Source organism: Crinia signifera, chromosome 3, assembly GCF_055691185.1.
Source record: "Crinia signifera chromosome 3, ASM5569118v1, whole genome shotgun sequence".
NCBI classification, from domain to species: Eukaryota; Metazoa; Chordata; class Amphibia; order Anura; family Myobatrachidae; genus Crinia; species Crinia signifera.
In genome coordinates, this window is record NC_139219.1 from 263,423,070 (window position 1) to 263,442,274 (window position 19,205).

The 19,205-nt window shown below is 41.9% G+C and overlaps 1 protein-coding gene across 1 annotated transcript in view; it reads left to right on the forward strand.

The window, feature by feature from the left end:
* U2SURP (U2 snRNP associated SURP domain containing) overlaps positions 1-12,536 on the forward strand; it is a 53,991-nt gene extending 41,455 nt beyond the window's left edge. Inside the window, exons 18-26 of the mRNA XM_083177995.1 lie at positions 1,306-1,425; positions 1,528-1,684; positions 1,793-1,888; positions 3,123-3,189; positions 3,536-3,695; positions 5,309-5,419; positions 8,193-8,311; positions 11,194-11,361; positions 11,866-12,536. Of these exons, the coding sequence (XP_083034121.1) occupies positions 1,306-1,425; positions 1,528-1,684; positions 1,793-1,888; positions 3,123-3,189; positions 3,536-3,695; positions 5,309-5,419; positions 8,193-8,311; positions 11,194-11,361; positions 11,866-12,004 (1,137 nt within the window). The 3' untranslated portion in view covers positions 12,005-12,536. The remainder of the gene's footprint in view (positions 1-1,305; positions 1,426-1,527; positions 1,685-1,792; positions 1,889-3,122; positions 3,190-3,535; positions 3,696-5,308; positions 5,420-8,192; positions 8,312-11,193; positions 11,362-11,865) is intronic.
* The last annotated feature ends 6,669 nt before the right edge of the window (positions 12,537-19,205 follow it).

Sequence of the window (19,205 nt, forward strand, 5' to 3'; positions counted from 1 at the left end):
AGAGGTAAAATGGAATACGTTTAGGACTGGAACTTTCTTGTATATTCAGTAAGGATATTGTTAAAAGTATAGTACCCCTAATCTGAGCCACCCTAGATATCTAAGTGCAGTGTAGAAACACAACTGTAACCCAGAATAATGGGGGGAGAGAGGTCCTATAGGGTTATCGGGAAAGATACCGCTCCAGGCTTGTCGTATTCTGGATGCCGTCCACATCTTTTGACAGCCAAAGGGAGTTATGTCTCCAAAGGTAGGCCACCCCTATGGAACTTTAAAATAAGTGCCACAAAAGTGAGTGAACTTATACACCTGGGAGAAGGTACTCTGATACAAACACCATAACATTTCTAGAGAAGGAATTGTGTACTCAGGTTTTCCATGATGGAATCTTCATTATAGAGAAAAGATGATACGCATATAGAGAAACAGAAGACAAAAGCCGTAGCTCCCAAAAAGGAGAGATTGGGGGGCACAAGAGTTCAGAGAAACACATATTGTTGTCATTTTTTTACAACCACAATAAGTCTTGAAAAATATTACTGTAAGTGCCAAGGGGCCTTGGTCCTGGCAACCTGTAGGATCGTACAAGTTTTTATAGTGCTAAATCTTAGCAGTGATTGTCCAGAGAAGCTCCGAGATGAAGATGACTTGGGCTTATATGTTGAGCTATTTTAAATGCCGAAAGTGGTGGTCAACTATGATTCCAGGAAATGCACAGGATTATAATCTCCCACCTTCTCGAGTAAACCAACCAGATAAACATTACTGCAGCAGAAATGCACCCATCCTTGTCTACCAGTTTTTGTTGTGGCATGCCACCATCTGAAATGCAAGGTTAGCCATGAAGGCATGGGGCCAGCAATACCTTCCAACTTGGTAATATCTCCTCAGTTGGTTTAGGGGGAAAACAAAAAATAAGAGCTTTTGTTTAACTTGGCTAAACTAATGTGAATATGGCCATTGTCCATTCATGTTGCACTCTTAATGATGATGATGTATTGTGTAGGATCATGTTGCCCCAATGTGCAAATCTATACAAAAACCATGGTTACCATTGTGCCCTGCACCTCCTGTTTTGTCTGCCTTCTCCGTAACTTTATTCAGGATCATTTCCTGTTGCAGTGTAGGAGGGTATAGCGTTGGAGTGTTAAATGAGTAGAAATACAGATCTATTTGTTTTGTTGTGTTTACCTATTTAGCATAATCTGAATTCCTGAATACCTGGAAATATTGTTCCTCACCTGTCTATCCTAGAAGTCCCAGAATGCTTTCTTCAGCAGTTCCTTTTGTGTTCTTTCCATACAGCAACGAGTTATGGCTTGCTTCCGTGCCTGGGAAGACTGGACCATTTATCCAGAGCCCTTTTTAATCAAATTGCAAAATATTTTTCTTGGTCTTGTAAATATTGAAGAGAAAGAAATCGAGGTAACACATCATAAAATTGTAAGAAACTATGCCGCTTGCTTTCTGTATGGTAGTATGGCACACTAGTCCACAGTAGTACCTATGTTTCTGTTGTGTTGCTAGGAGGTAGTTGATGACTTGGATGGTGCCCCAATTGAAGAAGAAATTGATGGGGCTCCACTGGAAGATGTTGACGGAATTCCAATCGATGGTGTTATACTTGATGACCTGGATGGTATACCCATAAAAGTGCTTGATGATGAATTGGATGGCATTCCATGTAAGAGTTTTATCTTATTTCCGCAGTCTCATAAGCTGCATAGTGACTATTCTCTACTTTATTTATTCACTGAAACAATGTTTTTTTTTTTTTATTTATATTAAAAAGTGTACCTCGGTGATGACTCTAAAAAGAATGAGCCAATTTTTAAAGTGGCACCATCTAAATGGGAGGCTGTAAATGAATCCGAGTTGGAGTCACAAGGTGAGTAACCATGTAATTGTAAATTACATAAAAGAAAATGATTGCTGAATGAATGAATGAATATTTGAATAAGTAAGTCTTTCTTTTCCTTCAGCAATACTGGGGGCTAAGCGGCACAGTGGCACAAGTAATAATTAAATGTATAGGAAATCACGGTCTAGTTTTGATTATAGTGGATAACTTATTAAAACCTGAATGTGCAAAATTGTTGATATGTGGAACCTGTTGTACTGTTCAAAAAATATATATATATATATTATTTTATAAAATTATAAATAAAGATTGAATTTAAAAACAAAACATGTAAATGTAATAAATGCCCTGTAATTGCTGTGTACACTTGTTTTTTTTGTAGGGTGGGTTTAATGTTTCCCTGTAATGTCTGCATCGCTTTTAAATATTGACGGTACTTGTTTTCTAGCACGGCGCCCGTTGGGGTTGATCGCATGCCTTAAGTTAAGGTACTTAAGGCATGAGATCAACGCGGAGGATCTGATTTTCTGTCAATTACCAGCTTAATTTGCCGGTAAAGACAAAATCGCGTTGATAGCGTCCATCGCGGCCCATTATAAAGGGCCGCGATGCGACTGACGCGATCAACACGATTTTCCCATAGAGAACAATGTTAAATTTGTTTTAAAGTTAAAATCGCGTTGATCGCATGTCATTATAATGGCATCCGATGCGATCGACGCAATCAACCCGATTGTACATAGAGAACAATGGGAAAAGGGCCAATATGGCCAATTTCTCATTGTATATGCCCCCTAATGGGTTTTAAGTATGGTTAATGGCCCCCTATTGTTAAAGGCACCCCACTATTGACGCCAACTCGAAGCTTGGCGAGCGCAGCGGTACGCGTCCTCGGACCTTTTCATACCCCCACTATCCACGTCGGCGTGGAGTTGATTTTATATAGTGTGGCGAGAGTAGCGAGGGGATGCGTATACCTGTGAAGTTATGCGCATCCCCTCGCTGCGCTCGCCACGCTTCGGGCTCGCCACGCTTCGGGCTCGCCACACTATATGGTTGGTTGGCATGCGATCGACGCGATTTTTGCGGCCCCGATCAATACAATTAAAATCAGTGGCGCCGTGCTAGGAAACAAGTACCATATTGACACTTTATATGTGTACATTAATAGGACATTGTATGGCCATTGCATGTTTGCAATATAGAACTTGCTTTGTTTGAATATAAACAAGTGGTGTTATGTTTTTTTTTTCTCCTTTAGCTGTCACAACGTCTAAGTGGGAATTGTTTGACCAACATGAGGCTTCTGATGAGGAAGAGAATCAAAAGTAAGGACAGAGAATTAGGTCTGCATGTGTCCTCTAGGAAAATGCTCTATGTTCATACTAGTTTAAATGAAAAGGTAGCATATGACTATGGGCCTACAGCCATGTCACGTATTAATCGGTACACTTCTCTTTTAACCATGAGTGGTAGTTGCCATTTTCCCATTAATGCCACTTTTTTTTATCAAATATTTTTTTGTGAGTTGGAGCATTTCATACATAGCCAGCAATGCAACTGTGTCCCCTACTTTTGAATTTTAATTAAACTTGCACCTGAAGACTCTGATTTACCACTTTGCTTATGAAAAATATAGAATCTTATTTGGGCCACAATTCTGATTCATTGCAGCCAGGAAGAGGATAGTGAGGATGAAGACGATACACAGAGTTCTAAATCAGAGGACCAACACTACTACTCCAACCCCATTAGAGATGACCTCTCGGACTCAAAGTCCACGAAATACTCTGAAATGACGGAAGAGAAGCGCATCAAACTTCGTGAAATTGAAGTGAGTAAAAAAATGTTTTGCATATCCCCTAATTCCCATCTCTGCTCAAGCTTCTAACCACAAATTACTTTTTATTACATTTAAAATACTTCTCAACCTTCCCTCACCCAAGCTCCCAGCCACTATCAAGTCCTATACATATAAAAGACTACATGAGAACTTATTTGGTTGTGGCATAGCAAAGGATTCTCCGCTCCAATAGATAACCTTTGTACCTGGTTTTATTCATGTCATTAACTGCATACAACCTCTGAATGGAAAGAGCCTGGCTGTCCAAATACTCCCCCCCCCCCCCCCCCACTGTATGTACAATGTATTGTCAGTGTGTACCTGCGATTGTGTGTTTCCAGCCCATCTGATATGCTGCACCTCACATGGGCCTACCCTGCTGACGACTGCATGCAGGTGAATGTAGTGGGTGGCGGTATATCGCGTGGGCGTACACCAGATTGTGCAGGTGTACATACCTTACCATCGGTCCTTCTATCAGCTGGGACACATCATCCTGATGCATACCCATAGTATTTCATCAACCATTTTGCTGTGTACACACTTGTACAATCTGCATGAGATCCAGATGAGATTATAATTTAGACTATCTGCATACAATATATACAATTTAGACTATATCGTGCAGATCTGCACGATATAGTCTATGCAGCCAAGACTTTCTGGCTGCGATACGGGAGCGCGCATCGAGATCGCAAGGGATAAAACCCTTATGCTGTGTACACACTTGTATAATCTGTATGAGATCCAGATGAGATTACAATTTAGACTATCTGTATACAATTTAGACTATCTGCATACAATTTAGACTATCTGCATACAATTTAAACTATATAGTGCAGATCTGCACTATATAGACAGGGCAGCCAAGACTTTCTGGCTGAGACATGGGAGCGCGCATCTGGATCGCTTGGGATAAAACCCATGCAATCTGCATGAGATCCAGATGAGATTTTGACTATATAGTCAAAATCTCATCTGGATCTCATGTAGATTGTATAATGCTGTGTACACACTAGTACAATCTGCATAAGATCCAGATGCGATTACAATTTAGACTATCTGCATACAATTTACACTATCTGCATTCAATTTAGACTATATAGTGCAGATCTGCACTATATAGACAGGGCAGCCAAGACTTTCTGGTTAAGATATGGGAGCGCGCATCTTGAACGCATCTGGTTCGCTTGGGATAAAACCCATACAATCTGCATGAGATCCAGATAAGATTTTGACTATATAGTCAAAATCTTATCTGGATCTTATGCAGATTGTATCAGTGTGTACACAGCATTAGTGTGTACACAGCATAAGATATTAATTCATCCTTGTCTAATTTAGAAGTCATTAATGCATTTTCTTTTTGTTTTTATAAAGGTAAAAAAACTTACCACATTCACTGTAACGATTTTTTATACTGGAGATACAATACTTAGTAAAGGGATGTATAAAACTTGTACTGATTATTAGTAAATTATTTGTATACTTTGGTGGATTACTGAGCAATTTGTGCTCACACCTAACGTATGTTATTAATGATGTTTTATTCTTACTGGTTTTTTTTTATGGAGTTTTTTTTTTTCTTTCTTTTTTCCATATAGCTGAAGGTAATGAAATTCCAGGATGAAATTGAGTCTGGGAAAAGGCCGAAGAAATCTGGGCAAAGCATTCAGGAACAAGTGGAACACTATCGGATAAAGTTGCTCCAGAGGGTACAATTGATTTTGCAGTATTATTGATCTCTATTTTTTTGTTTTTTCTATGTACCCCCGTCAATATTATTTTGGCATGATATATCGACAGCTATGATGTCAACAGCACATTGTCAACCCGAGAATGCCTACACATTAGTAATATCTGTATATGTTTAGTGTCTGGGTGTCACCTAGACACTGCCGTCTGTTGGCAGCAAGTGAAACTACATCTTTCTCTCACAGAGGCAATCCTGTACAATTAGCTGCCTTATTAGCTTTCTAGGCATTTTCTTTGAGCAGGCTTACTAGTTCTTAAATATAGGATTTGACAGCAGAAAACCACTTGCCTCCTTTTTAACCTTAGAATAGCCTAAAAACCTATGAAATCATTAGTTCTTTGTAAGAATACCCTTATGTCTATCCAAAGCGTGTTTAGATTGCTCCACTGTATTAGATTGTACCACATCTGTGGGGCGGCTATTCCCGTTGTCTGCTAGCCCGTGAAGTAATTTTTCCTCACATTTCCCCTGAAAATAGATTCCTCCGGTTTCAGCATGTGTACTCGTGTCCTAATACTACTTCTCTTCCTTTGAAGAATGTCTCCCTCCTGCTCAGATGTGTCCACATACATCTAGCTCTCTCGTTCATTAAACAGCCTTTCCAGCCGTGCCATGATGCCACTCAGTAGCTGTAACTTTTTCCAGTAAAATGTGTCTTATTCGCAAAGCGATGCAAATAAGATGCACAAACAGCTTCTGCTGACTTCAAATTAACATGCGGCATGCCTATATTCCGTGTGTAACTGCAGCTGAATCTGTATACCTAATGCTAAGTTACATTGATTAGCATTTCTTATGCAGATACACACACAATACAGGGATGCTGCATATCATTTAATCGACAGAAGCAAATTATTATGCATCGCTTTGCAAATAAGATATTGCAATAGGAAAAGTTAGACACAGACACTTGGCTATTACTACAGAGTCACATGGCACTCGCACATTATGTGAGTAACGCGACTTGTAGCGCATAGAGGATAGATGTTTGTGGACACGTGTACCTTGTCTTCATTTGATTGAAAGTTTCTATAATGCCCCCCCCCCATCCTGTTTAGCTCAGCCCCATTCCCGTGTAGCTCTGCCCTCTTTTGTTCCCTGCTGCTGCTTTTTTTTCACTGGGGCAGCAGGGCTGGAGCTCCATGCATCAGGTCCACTGCCTGATCTGTCAGGGCACAGGAGCAATGGCAGCCAAATGCTGCAGGTGAAGTGACTGGAGCCGGAGAGGGTCCCGGCAGTGACTATAGGTCAATATCACTCGCGTCGTTTGTCACTGCCACACGCTGAACAATGTGCACAAGCAACCTGAGCAATATTGTCCAAATTGAGCTGCATGCCCGGTAGATACAGATGCTCGTTAACGGCGTGCATCGTTAAGGATACACACTAGCCAATATTCTTATCAATATCGCTCAGAAGCCTTTTTCTGAGTGATCTTAATAACAATATCTTCTAGTGTGTATGGGCCTTTTATATTTGTGTGTGCCTCCAGTCAATTCAATTTTGGATAGTGTAAATGTATGGGTTGAGATTTGTTGCAGCTCTTTCTTTTTAAGAATTTTTTCATTTCCCTACAGTTGTAACGCCCTTGGCTTGTAATGTACGTCACTTTGTCTGATTTATAACTGTAGATATGACCATAACGGACCCGGAAGTAATCGGTTGTCTTGGGTTGAAGTTGTGACTGTTAGCAGGGAAATTGAGGACCTCCCATTAATGTTGTTTTTTTTTTTTTTTTTATTAACCCTTTCAAGTTCAATGTCTAGTCAAGTTCAACAGTCCTAGCGCTAGTATCAGATCCAATGGTGAGCCACTTTAAAATAAGAACATTAACAATGTTCAACATTCATTATAGACCATTTGCGAATAAATAAAAAAAATTACAATTAATTTAAACCAGACTGTTTGAACTGCAAACAAAAATGTAAACTGCAAAAGGTTAATCTATATGGAAAAACATCAATGTCTGTATATGTTTTTGCTGTCATGTTCCTAAATCTATTCAGCATACATCCCATGCCTTTTGTGTTGGCTTGCATTCAGCTTGTGACACAGGTACCTGTTAGGACTGTAGAATCCTAATGACCCCATCACTGCACACTGTTCCTTTCTCCGGGGAGAATGTGCATGTGAACTTGAGTAAATGGTCCCAAGGTTCATTAGAGCATCAGATTAGCAGTTAAGTGAAACGTTCAAGACACAGTGTAGGTGTAGAGTGTCTGGAACAAAAGTTCACCTGTAGTCTCCTGCTTATCGGATAGCCGCCTGGCTTTGGGGTTTGTCCTGCCTTTCAACTTATAAAAGATTAATGATCCCACTGATAACCTATGGGAAACTAGAAGCTTTTTTTCACATTGGCCAGCTGATGCTCCCAGATAGAGATCTTCTGTCATGCAAATGTGTGTTTGGCGCAGTTGTCCTCGCTAGAATAAATTGCTCGGTGGTGAAAAACTACATTGATGGTCGGAACGTAACAATAATGGTACATTCTTATAGATCATATATATTTATTCGGTTATCCTCAGGATATAGAGAATAGAAAACAGAGGTAATCTATTTACATCTTTTGGAATTGAAAGGGTTCATGATAGAAGTTAGGCATCTTTTCTTCACTTTCTATTTTATTTACATGCTTTCAATTCAGCAATGCACAATTGCATGCAGGTGACTCCTAATTCCACAGGGTGGCAGCAGTTTGCATATAGAGGTTTACAACTGTTATTTTCTTATAGGAGAGAGAAAAGGAGCAGGAGAGAGAAAGAGACAGAGATAAGAAAGATAAAGAAAAGTTTGATTATCGATCAAAAGAAAAGAAAGACAAAGATGAAGCTACTCCAACCAGAAAAGAGAGGTGCGTTCGATCATCTCCAAACCATTCTGTTTGTATTTGTATTTTTTCAAATTGTTTATTTTTGCCCCTCCTGACATGGTAATCGGTCATAGTTCCTAAAGATCCTGCTTGGGGAAAAATAACAAGGAAGTGCCAACATTACAAGATCTGTGCAGCCTGTAGTGACTGTTTTTCTGCCCAATTTGTGGCTAAATGTATTAGTCTGAGTTCGCCCGAGGTTCGGAATGCTGGCCAAACTCAGACTTTTTTTGGTGCTTGTGTAGTTTAATGGCGCCACTTATGTAGTCAGCGTAGTGTCCCTGTCAGCATCAGCGTCGTGTTCCCACAGCCAGCGTGTAGTCAGCTTGTGTCTGCGACTGTGTGCACGTTCGCGCCTAATCAGAGCTTGCGCAGTTAGCGTGGTCAGTCAGCATTACGCAGTTAGCGTGGTCAGTCAGCATTGCGCAGTTAGCGTGGTCAGTCAGCATTACGCAGTTAGCGTGGTCAGTCAGCATTGCGCAGTTAGCGTGGTCAGTCAGCATTGCGCAGTTAGCGTGGTCAGTCAGCATTGCGCAGTTAGCGTGGTCAGTCAGCATTGCGCAGTTAGCGTGGTCAGTCAGCATCGCGCAGTTAGCGTGGTCAGTCAGCATCGCGCAGTTAGCGTGGTCAGTCAGCATCACGCAGTTAGGGTGGTCAGTCAGCATCACGCAGTTAGGGTGGTCAGTCAGCATCGCGCAGTTAGCGTGGTCAGTCAGCATCGCGCAGTTAGCGTGGTCAGTCAGCATCGCGCAGTTAGCGTGGTCAGTCAGCATCGCGCAGTTAGCGTGGTCAGTCAGCATCGCGCAGTTAGCGTGGTCAGTCAGCATCGCGCAGTTAGCGTGGTCAGTCAGCGTCGCGCAGTTAGCGTGGTCAGTCAGCGTCGCGCAGTTAGCGTGGTCAGTCAGCGTTGCGCAGTTAGCGTGGTCAGTCAGCGTTGCGCAGTTAGCGTGGTCAGTCAGCGTTGCGCAGTTAGCGTGGTCAGTCAGCGTTGCGCAGTTAGCGTGGTCAGTCAGCGTTGCGCAGTTAGCGTGGTCAGTCAGCGTTGCGCAGTTAGCGTGGTCAGTCAGCATTGCGCAGTTAGCGTGGTCAGTCAGCATTGCGCAGTTAGCGTGGTCAGTCAGCATTGCGCAGTTAGCGTGGTCAGTCAGCATTGCGCAGTTAGCGTGGTCAGTCAGCATTGCGCAGTTAGCGTGGTCAGTCAGCATTGCGCAGTTAGCGTGGTCAGTCAGCATTGCGCAGTTAGCGTGGTCAGTCAGCATCAGTCAGCATTGCGCAGTTAGCGTGGTCAGTCAGCGTTACTCAGTCAGCACAGTCAGTCAGCTTTGTGTCAGCGTTTATTACATTGTGTGGGAACCATTGACCATTTTTAACCTGCGTGACATGACAGGTGTGCATGTGTTCCTGAAACACCCCCACTATCCACGTCAGCCTGAAGCGTGGCGAGCGGACGTAGTACGCGTCCTCCCGACCTGTTCATACCCCCACTATTCACATCGGCGTGGAGTTGATTTTATAAAGTGTGGCGAGCTACCGAGCCCGAAGCGTGGTAAGTCCCGCAAGGTGGCGTGGATTACTTGACGTAAATTCCGCGGGGCTCACTACGCTCGTCAACTCCATGCCAATGTGGATAGTGTGGGTATGAACAGATCGGGAGGATTCGTACCACGTCCCCTCGCGGGGTTTGCAGCATTTATTTTTTTTCTCTTTCCCTGCATTTCTTTTCATTTGCTCCCATACATTTCCAGGTTTTTGTTCCCACCAGATAGATCAGACAGAAAAATCTGTACGTGTGTATGCACCTTTACAAGCATGATTGCAGACAATAGATTTTCTCATTCAGAGATGGTGCCTCATGTAGAGTGATAGTTTAAAGTAATCTGGTGAAATTGAAGAAAGCGCCAGTAGGAATTAAAATTCCTATTCTCTGAAAGACCTGGAATTTTTAGTCTTCGATCCATTTTTACTCCTCTGCCTCATACAGGTTGTTATACTATATAACTTTTCGGTACTTGTGTAGTTTCATGGCGCCGTGCTACTTCCGGGTGTACGCTCGCCACGAAATATGTCCAAAAAAGAAACTTAACTCCATGCCAACATGGATAGTTCATACCTCCACTATCCATGTTGGCATGGAGTTGATTTTAAATAGCGTGGCGAGCCACCGAGCCTGCAGCGTGGGCGAGCGAAGCTGGCGCCGTGAAACTACACAAGTACCAACTTTTCTTTTGAAAACCTCGACTCATAATCAGGGAGATAATGCCACTTGCGATCCGGTCGGTCAATTGATCGACCGTAATAACATCTATAGTCAATAGGTCAAACACTGTTGTTTGTCAGGCTTTAGATCGCCGTTGACATTAGTTTTTCATGTTTTTCTTTAAACCAGCTTTTTTTTTTTTACGAAGTCGGCATAGTTAGATTCTAATAGTTTGACCTTTTGTCAATGTCGACCTAAATCCTGTTGTCTTTTTTTCATGTCAACCTAAAGCCTGTCTACCTTATTACTGTAAACCTAAAGAACCACACCCAAACCACTTTCAGAGCACTCCTTTACCTTGAGTTGTCAGCGCTACAGTATATTTATTAGGATTGCAATGTCTTGGAATGGCTGAACAAGATAGCTGTCCTATGAACACACTTCTATACCAATTGTTAGAACATGAAATCACTGCCGTCGGCTTCGGGTAGGAAGTGCTGCAGCTCCTTAGTGGTTTCTGGAGCACATCCCATAACCTTCTGGTCTTTTTGAATATTTGGATGATGTCTGTGCTCTCAGATTTGTTTTTCATCAAACTGGTTATTATAGGTACCAGAATTGTTTAAACCCGCACTGATGAATGATTCCTCTTCCTTATGTTAATTAGGAAAAAGCGCCACAGCGGGTCTCCCAGTCCATCACGCAGTCTAAGCAGTAAGAGAGGCAAATCTCCTTCACCAAAATCTGAGCGCTCTGAAAGATCACACAAGGACAACTCCCGATCCAGGTCCTCTCACAAAGACTCTCCCAGAGATGTCAGTAAAAAGGCTAAAAGGTAAACTCTCATTAATGTGTCTTCAATCCTTTGCAGAGCTTGGTATAAAGGAGCAGATAAAAAAATATCCAACAGATTCACAGAGTGGAAAAGCCACTATTTTTTAAAAGTTATGAAAAATATAAAAAAAAAATTTATCCTAAAATAGTAAATCACACATATATGGTTACCTCTGTACCAGGGTGCCCTTAGGAAGCCCATACAAACTCCACACAGAAAGGGTCTTGTTGGTAATACAATCCAGAACCTCCATGCTGTGTGGCAGCAAGCTAGCCATTGCCGGTTGTAAAGCAAATTTATCTTGGATATTTATATATAATAACTGTATTGAATGATGGACCATTCTGTGTTTTATTTTTATTCTGTATCTGCTATCGTTCATTCCTCTTCTCAGAAGATGCCACTTAAATGCCTCTGACTAATAAATCATTGTTAATGTAATCTAAAACAAATGCTTCCCGTCATGGCATGTAGAGTAAAGTCTGGTCTTTGTTTTTTTTACAGGTCGCCATCTGGCTCTCGAACGCCCAAAAGATCTCGAAGATCACGGACAAGGTCACCAAAAAAATCTGTGAAAAAGCCCAGGTCCCTGTCCAGATCCCCTCACAGATCTCACAAAAAGTCAAAGAAAAGCAAACACTGACAGAACTCCCTCGTTTCTTTTTTTCCTGGTGTTTTTTTTTTTTTTAACAATGTTTTTTGTTTTTCAATGAATATGTCATTTAATATGCTTTTTTCTGTGCCTGAGGATATCAGATTTAAGAAAATAAATAAAAATGAAAAACAAGGGTAAAAATTACAAAGTCCCATAAGGCCGCATTCCTCCATTTCCTGTGAATGCATGTGTATACATATCAGTAACTGCATCTGTAGAACTTGTCACTGTTTTATATTGTAAAAAAAAATCCTGTCCACCGTGGTTATGTATTTCCTCTAAATGAACCATTTTGTGCTCTGAACTTCACATCTGTCTGTATATGATCTGCTGGCGGTAGTAAACTTTTTTTATTTTTTTTGCCTTCCCCATATCTGTTTGTTTTAGGATATTATGATGACGATAACTCATTGTTCCCATGCCCCCAACTTTTTTTCTTTTTTTTTTTTTTTTACTTTTTTTGTTTTGTAGCTTTAAATTTTTGCGTCAGGTTTCAAATAAAAAATCAACTGATTATTAACAGCTTTCTTGAGACATGGTGAGCTAAATGATGTCTCCTCTGGTGCACATCAAGATGAGTCTAGGTTTGTGTTGTACTAACAACAGCTCAATATGATCTGTATTTTTGTTCTATACTGAAGACTATCACTGCAGCAAATCTTTAAGATTGATCTGTACAAAGTAAGACTGGGCTAGCAACCCCCTAGCATCACAGCTATCTTTATGTCTGTAAGAGATCTGATCAGTGTGCGTGACTTAGTGTTTTTGCAAAGTGGATGCAATGGGAGCATAAATCCTGTAATAGCGTACCATTTGTAAATGTAAACCAAGCCATCAGGATGGTAGATTTGGGTAACTGATAAAATATAATCCATCCTCATTTAGAATATATTCTGTCTATATTCCCCTAAACAGGCAATTGTTGTGGTATTTACCACTGCAATAGTGTTCATTTACATGTAGTAACTTTTGCGGCATGGATCTTGCGAACAATACAGTGTATCCGGGAAGTATTTACAGCGCTTCACTTTTACCACATTTTGTTATGTTACAGCTTTATTCCAAAATGGAATACATTTATTTTTTCCCTCAAAATGGGTATGCTAGTCACAGAGATTGCCACAACTAGTAGCTAGGATGAACGCAGGCACATGTGTGCAGTATGTACATGTTTTGTTAACAGCTTCAACAAGGTACACTTTTTTTTTTTGTACCACCCCCTAGAAAAATAATGGGGTGCAGCATTAGGCTACATACAGTGCATTTGAAAAGTATTCACAGCGCTTGACCTTTTCCATATTTTGTCATGTTACAGCCTTATTCCAAAAAATAATAAATTGTTTTTTTTCCTCAGAATTATACGCAAAATACCCCATAAATGATAATGTGAAAAGTTTTGGGGTGTTTTTGCAATTGTATTAACTATAAAACACGAAGAAATCACATAAGTACTCACAGCTTTTGCCATGAAGCTTAAAATTGAGCTCAGGTGCATCCTGTTTCCACGAATAATCCTTGAGGCATTCCTACACCTTAATTGGAGTCAACTTGTGGAAATTTCAGTTGATTGGACATGATTTTGAAAGACACACCTGTCTATATAATGCTGTGTACACACGGGGAAATATGATTGCTGGGGATATATTGCTAGCAATATATCCCCAGCAATCATACTGCTACGGGGCGGAGGGGGAGCGCAGCAGCAGACGCTGCTGCTGTCACTTTGAACGGAGGAGGGAGGGAGCAGCCACACGGGGCTGGGGAGATCAACGCTGATCTCCCCGGCGCTGACCTCCCGGCACAGCGATCGCGGGGAAAGCCGCTGGTCGCAGGAGCATGCTCCTGCGACCAGCGACCATTAGGCAGTGCACACGGGAGCGCGCAGCTGGCGATTTATCGCCACCTGCGCTCCAAATCACTGGCAATATGGTCGCTCAGCGACCATATTCCCAGCGATTTCACACAATATTGCTCCCGTGTGTACACACCTTAAAGCACACAGGGGGAGATATATTGCTCAGTCTCTCCTTTTCATCAGCGACCACAGCCGCTAGTGCTCCCGTTTTTAGCCCCATTATAGTCGCTGATGAAAAGAAACCTCTGCCAGGGGGAGCTGCAGTGGTAATCAGCTGGTCGCAGACCAGCAATTTATAATAGGGCTGAAAACGGGAGCGCGCACCCAGTCATTTATCGCTGGGGCACACTCCCATCACTGGCAATATGGTCATCAGCGATATCAGCCCATATCGCTGCCGTGTGTACACGGCTATAGGCCCCACGTTGTAGACCACTGAGACAGGATTGTCTTGAGGCAAAAATCTTGGAAAGGATACAGAAAAATATCTGTATTGCTTTTAAGGTCTCAATGAGCCATCATCTGCAAATGGAAGAAGTTCAGAACCACCAGTACTCTTCCTAGCGCTGCCTGTTGATCTAAACCAGGCATGTCCAAACTATGGGCCTTATTCTAGTTCACTCTTTCTGACAATCCTTCTTAGATGGACAAAACCATGTGCACTGCAGGTGGGGCAGATGTTACTTGTGCAGAGAGCATTAGATTTGGGTGGGGTTTTACTTCAAAGTGAGATCTATATTGCAGTGTAAAAATAAAGCAGCCAGTATTTACCCTGCACAGAAATAAAATAACTCGTCCATATCTAATTATCTGCACATTTTACATCTGCCCCCTGCAGTGCACATGGTTTTGTCCAAAGAAGGATTTTGTCAGAAAGAGTGAACTAGAATAAGGTTGTATGGCCCTCCAGCTGTTGTGAAACTACAATTCCCACCATGCATTGCCACAGTTTTGCTATTAGGGAATGCTAAATCTATGGCAAGGCATGGTGGGATGTGTAGTTTCATAACAGCTGGAATGCCACTGTTTGGACATGCCTGGTCTAAACTGAGTAATCAGGGGAGAAGGTCCATAGTTATGGAGGTAACCAAGAACTTGATGGTCACTGTCAGCTATAGCATTCCTCTGTGAAGAGAGGAAAACCTTCAAGAAGGACAACTATTTCTGCAGCATTCCACCAATCAGGACTATATGGTAGAGTGGCCAGATGTTAGCTTAGTAAAAAGCACATGGCAGCCCATCTGGAGTTAGCCAAAATGCACCTGAAGGACACTCCTACCATGAGAAACAAAATGATCTGGTGTGATGAGACAAAAGAATGAACTCTTTGGGGTGAATGCAAGGTGTCATGTTTGGGGGAAACCAAGCACCGCTCATCACCAGGCCAATACCATTTCTACGGTGAAGCATGGTGGTGGTAGCATCATGCTGTGGGGATTTATTTTATTATTTATTTACTTACAGTTTCTTATACAGCGCAGCATATTCCGTTGCGCTTTACAATTGGAAAAGTGTCAGGAACTGGGAGATTAGTCAAAACATAGGGATAGAGGAATGCAGCAATGTACAGAGACATCCTGGATGAAAACCTGCTACAGAGTGTTCTTGACCTCAGATAGGGGTGATGGTTCATCTTTTAGCAGGACAATGACCCTAAGCACACAGCCAAGTGAATGTCCTTGAGTGGTACAACCAGAGCACAGACTTGAATCTGTTTAAATGGCTGTGTTACGGTACTTTCAATCCAACCTGATGAAGGTTGAAAGGTGGTGCAAAGACTAATGGTCAAAACTGGCCAAAGATAGTTGTGACGACATTCAAAAAGATTTAAGGCTGTAATTGCCGCCAAAGGTGCATAAACAAAGTATTGAGCAAAGGCTCTGAATATCTATGTACATGTGATTTTATAGTTTTTCATTTTTACTAAATTAGAAAAAATCTCCCCTAAAACTTTTTCCATGCTGTATTGGGGTATTGTGTGCAGAATTTTGAGTGGAAAAATGAAAATGCATCTTCCTCATTGCTGATCATGCTACAGGATCAGAACATCTGTGATCATGATTAGCCATAGACCCGGTTTGCCAACACATTTCCATCAACAATGGGATAGCTTTGTTTTGTCCTGCAGGTCTGTGGAAATTGTCCTGGAACCCACAACCTATCTGTCCTGTCCTGTAACTGGGAAAAAAATGTTCCATACACCATGCAAGTTCCTGGATGGCTGTTGCCTACTGGTTGACACTGAACATCTGCATGGGTGGCCAAACCGGTTCTTGAGATTTACTAGTTTCCAGGCCACCTAGAAGTATCTAGAAGTTTTTGGATAGGAATGATTGCAGCATATTTGAAAATGTGACCGTTGGTAATGCCTGCATCCATGCAACAGCTGGTGGTCTTAAAAATATGGACCGTAGGTAGATCTCAATAACCAGTGTGGTCAGCCCTAACACATACCTGTTTCAGGTACTTTTTTTTTAATAAAACCATTTACAAGTATCAAATTAATCAGCACAGTCTCCTGATGCTTTTTAGTACAATTGCGTTTCGACTAGGACCTATTTTTGTCAAATTAAAGTTGCCTGATTGTAGCGAGTTGCATGGGACCTGGTGGCTCACTCGTGCCAGGCATATCATGCTGCATGGTATAATGAGGCTAGAACAGAGGTTTCCGAATGAAGTCATCAAGGCAGCTGAAGGGGTAAAGTGACTAAAACCAAATGACTATGAATCAGCCATTCTCAGCTGGGAATACCAGATTGTAAATTTACTAAACAGAAAAATCTGATGATTTTGCTCAAATATAAATGAACATCAAAGTAGAACTCAGGTATGAATCAATAGACCACAGGTTCTCAAACTTGGTCCTCAGGACTCTACACAGTGGATGTTTTGCAGGTCTCAGAATCACAAGTGAAGTAATTGGCTCCATCTGTGGATCTTTTAAAATGCATCACTAAGTAATGAATGCACCTGTGACCTGGAAAATGTGAACTGTGTGGGGTCCCTGGGACCATGTTTGAGAACTCCTTCAATAGACCATTGTTCAGGTCTTTCAATAGGCACCAGACAGGCGCATAAAATAACTATCATTCGTATCAGCAACGCTGGATGATAATTCAGCACAAAATAGGAATTAAAGTGTTGGGTTACTTGTGTATTATAGCAGCGCCCCCAATGTTGGTCGTACGATGTTTTTATCGCATCGCATGCCATACACCCGATGGCATGCGATGCTACGCGATGTTTGCCCACTATACGACGATGTTAAATGCACCCCCACTCCACTATAAATGTGAACTCGAAGCGTGGCAAGCGCAGCGAGCCCGCGAAGGTCGGCGGTACGCATCCTACGACCTTTTCATACCCCCACTATCCACGTCAGCATGGAGTTGAGAATATAAAGTGTGGCGAGGGGACGCGGATACCTTCACAGGTATCCGCGTCCCCTCGCGGGCTTCACAGGTATCGCTGTGCTCGCCACACTTTATATTCTCAACTCCACGCCGACGTGGATAGTGGGGGTATGAAGAGGTCATAGGACGCGTACCGCCGCCCCTCTAGGGTTACCACCTAGGACCTTTAATTCCGGACACATGTTAATTACACAGGTTCTGTGGCAGTTTAAAATCAGGTGAAGTGGAGTCTTGAAGTCAGCCAGCCACAGAACCTGTGTAATTAATATGTGTCCAGAATTAAAGGGACTAGGTGGTAACCCTACGCCCCTCGCAGGCTCACCACGCTTCGGGTTCATGTTTATTGTATGCCATATACAATGTCATACAATTTTAAAATTGTATGACATTGTACAACATTGCGCGATATCACATCGCATACCATCGTATGCCTTTTGGTATGCGATGTGATGGGCGCCGCTATAATACACAAGTACTAAGTGTTGAAATAAAAAATGGCATGGGGTCCCACCTCCTATACATAATCAACCCGGTGTTGGTTCTAAAAATACAGGAAAAAACTTGGATAGGGTTTCTATGTGTTTCAAGTACCAGCATTGGGCTCTTAGACCAGTCCTGTTTCCAAACAGATGTACGGTTCTCTTGGGTGATATGTAATAGGATGAGAGATTCTGAAAGTGAGAGATTTGGTAAGAAATCTCCATTTTTTTTTAAAGCGGCAATCATTTACACTTCCAAATCAAACTGGTTTTGCAGTGCAAATGTCTGCCCCTTTTAAAAAACCTGGAGATTTCTTACCAAATCTCTCACTTTCTGAATCTCTCATCCTATTAAATTTCACCCCTTGTATTTTTAAAACCAGCACTGGGCTCCACTAGTCTGCAGCAATGGTACTACCCTCAAACTAATCAGTTGGGGTGTGGTGAACACCTAAATAAATGGTTCCCCCACCAGAGCACCCAAGGACCAGGGGTGAAGCCCTGTGCTATCGTTGGCACCCCTGGGCAGTGGGTGCTGGGTTGATTGTATTTAGGTGTAAATACGTAAAAATTTTACCTAGATTTACAAGTCCCAGCAAGCTACCCCTGCATGCTGGTACTTGGAGAACCACAAGTACCATCATGTCGGAATTAAAGGGCCAATTCACACCATGAAAGTAAACGTTTAATACTCATATATACTTACACACATAACTATTGCGGCACATGGCCTCTCAGTCCACTTGTACCTAAATCCAGTATAGTTCCTTCCTCTTCAGTCCAGGAAAGCATCCAAAGGGTTAAAAATAACTAACCGCAAAATACCCAATCCATCCAAACAGAAGGGAACCCATGTATTCACATAAATTCCCTTCCCCCGATTGCTGGGTTCCTGGGAGACTTCTGTTACTTAGAGGACCCATCAGCCAATAAGGGAGCACCATGTAATAACTGTCAAAGCAGACCTTTTGTGTATATTTAGAATGGTGAAAAAATACCCATTTTAACTATACATGGGAACTTTGCGTTTTGCTGTAACCAAAAGGTTTAGACCACATATTATTTTATTTATTTACATATTCTTATATAGCGCAGCATATTTCGTTGTGCTTTACAAGTGGAAACAAACATATTTGACCTAATTAACCTTTGTGGTTGCTTCATGGTTGGCTGTGTTTGACTGCCGATAAACTTGGCAGCCAAATTTAAATGACTTCACTCTTGGTAAATATAAATCCTGAGAACATGGCAGGTTAGTAAAAAAAAGCTGCGTGTTTTCACAGATTTGTTCGTAACCAGCCGAGTTGCTGAACATGCCAATCTTAGTAAATTTACTCATAACAGTCCAGGTTTTAACCCCTTCCCGACATTTGACGTACATTTACATCATGGTCGGGATGTACTTCCCGACACATGACGTAAATGTACGTCATGACTTCAAA